The sequence below is a fragment of the Monodon monoceros genome, unplaced genomic scaffold (assembly GCF_005190385.1).
Source record: "Monodon monoceros isolate NGI ecotype Baffin Bay Population unplaced genomic scaffold, NGI_Narwhal_1 Super_Scaffold_3, whole genome shotgun sequence".
NCBI classification, from domain to species: domain Eukaryota; kingdom Metazoa; phylum Chordata; class Mammalia; order Artiodactyla; family Monodontidae; genus Monodon; species Monodon monoceros.
The window spans coordinates 11573131-11575339 of record NW_021703780.1 but is presented as its reverse complement, the minus strand read 5'-3'; the positions used below and the strand labels follow the sequence as shown (position 1 = coordinate 11575339).

At 39.6% G+C, this 2209-nt stretch overlaps 1 protein-coding gene across 1 annotated transcript in view; it reads right to left on the bottom strand.

Moving 5' to 3' along the window:
• The window catches only part of CD83 (CD83 molecule), an 18303-nt gene extending 17987 nt beyond the window's left edge, over window positions 1-316 (bottom strand). The window contains exon 1 of the mRNA XM_029242317.1: window positions 128-316. Within this exon, the coding sequence (XP_029098150.1) occupies window positions 128-316 (189 nt within the window). The remainder of the gene's footprint in view (window positions 1-127) is intronic.
• Between the last annotated feature and the right edge of the window lie 1893 nt (window positions 317-2209).

The window sequence follows — 2209 nt, the reverse complement described above, 5'->3', positions numbered from 1 at the left end:
AGCAATCTCCGAGGAAAGCACCGCGCCCGCGGCTTGGCAAACCGCGCGCGCACGCCAGACACCTTCCCGCTGACCCTCCAAACAGAGCCGGGAGCCAGGCCAGCCGAGGCTGTTAGGTCTTTTGCACGGAAGCGAAACAAGGTTCCGAGAGGAGGAGCAGCTCTCCCGATCGCCCAGCTGCCAGTGGTGACATCACAGTGAACCCAAGGACTCGCCTTTCTCCAGGTTCTGTGATCATCGGACTAGGTTTCCCAAGGAACCCGGCTAATCCGTCATACTTGGCCCCCGGCCTTCTGGCGTTGTCCGTCCATATCATGCAGCCTGTTTAAATTATTTCAACAAAGAAGAACATCTCCTATTAAAACGAAGGTAACACACACACACACACACACACACACACACACACACAGAAAATGTATGAAAAAGATTTTTTTTAATCCAGAAGAAAATAAAATTGCCTCTAACCATCCCGAAGTAACCTCTGGTAACATTCTGGTGTCTTTGCTTCAGTGCATAGATACTGCACGTGCTGTTTTGTAATCTACTTCATATTAGCTTAATATTTTGCAAGAGCTTCCACATCATTAAAAAGATTCAAGAGCATCATTTTGATGGCTACATAATATTCCGTCCTACAGTTGTACCATAAATTAGAACCAATTAGTGTTGGACATGTTTAGTCTAGGGTTAGTAGGCTAGATAATGTTAGTATTAGTTATTTCTTTTACTATTATTAAATTACAAACAACGCTGTCATTGTTATGATGAACTTCTGTGTAGATAAAGTTTTGCTCTAATATGGCGTATTTTCTTAGAATAAATACCTAGAGGACATTGTACCAGGTCAAAGGGAATTTACGATTTTATTAACTGTTGGCAAAATTACCTCCACAGAGGTGTCCTCAAACTACATTCCCACCTGCAGTGCATGAACATGTCTCTCTCCCAACACTCTTGGCAACGCAAGCTGTCATGGAACTTTTCCACCTTTGTCCATTCAAGGGGTTAAAAAGAATTGCATCACATGACATTTTCATTTGCCCTGGGAGGTGGCTGTACCAACTGACAGTCACACTAGCTCTGTGCCAGTGCGCTTTCCCCATAACCCCCACTAAAACTGATGTTTTAATTAAGAAAGTTTTAAAGATACAAAAATAGGTACAGAAAATAAACATATGTGTATGCGATAGATTCTTAATTAAACATCTGTCCCTTGCTAGATCCCATACCTGCATTTAAGCTTTCTTTCAATTTTTCAGTGTTATAAACAATGTTGCACAGAGCTGGGGATGCTCAGGTCTTCTGACCCAGCAATCCCACCGCTTTATTAAATATTGACATCTTGTTCTCCAAAATGTGTGTGCCCATTTATACTCTCCTCGGCAGGGCTTGGCATCATCAGATTCTTTTTCATGTTTGCCAATGTAATGAATATGAAATGTTAGTTCCCTTTTGTTTAATTTACATGACATTGATCACTAGGAGGGAGGAAAATCATTTCTTATGTTTTGAGGCCATTGGGTGTCCTCATATCATTTGGCCTTTTCCACTGGAGCTGTTTATAAATTTTGGGCCAAATCCTTTCTTGGTAAAGTGCATGCCAAAGAGCTTCTCCAAGTCTCAGTTTTGTATTTTTCACTTTATGATCCCTTTAATGTACAAAAGGATTTTTAAAAATATTTTAATGTAGCTAAATTTATTGATTTTTTTCATTCATGGTTTGTGCTTCTGGTGTTGTGGTTAAGAAATCTTTTCCTACCCTGAGATCATAAAAACATTCTCTTTTATTTTCTTCCAAAACTTTTAAAGTCATGCTTTCTCATATGTAGGTCTTTAATCCATTTAAATATGGTTTGATATAGGGATCTAACTTATTTTTTCCATGTGGATAAGCAGTTGTTCCAATGCTGCTTGCTTAAAGTCCTTATTTCCCCACTGATTTGAAATAGCATCTCTGTTATATACAAATTTTCATGTGTGTGTGGGCCTGTTTCTGGACTGTATTCTGTCTTTTCCTGTGCTAATATCGCTTTCTTATTGCTTAGTCACACGAGAGTTAAGTCTTACTATGGTGATGAAGTGAGTGAGCCCTCATATGTTGATCTACCTCTTCTAAATTGGCCTGGTGTTCTTGGCTCTTTGCTCTGCCTTATACACATTAGAATCAACTTGTGAACCTCAAAAAAAACTAGCTTGAATTTTAATAGGA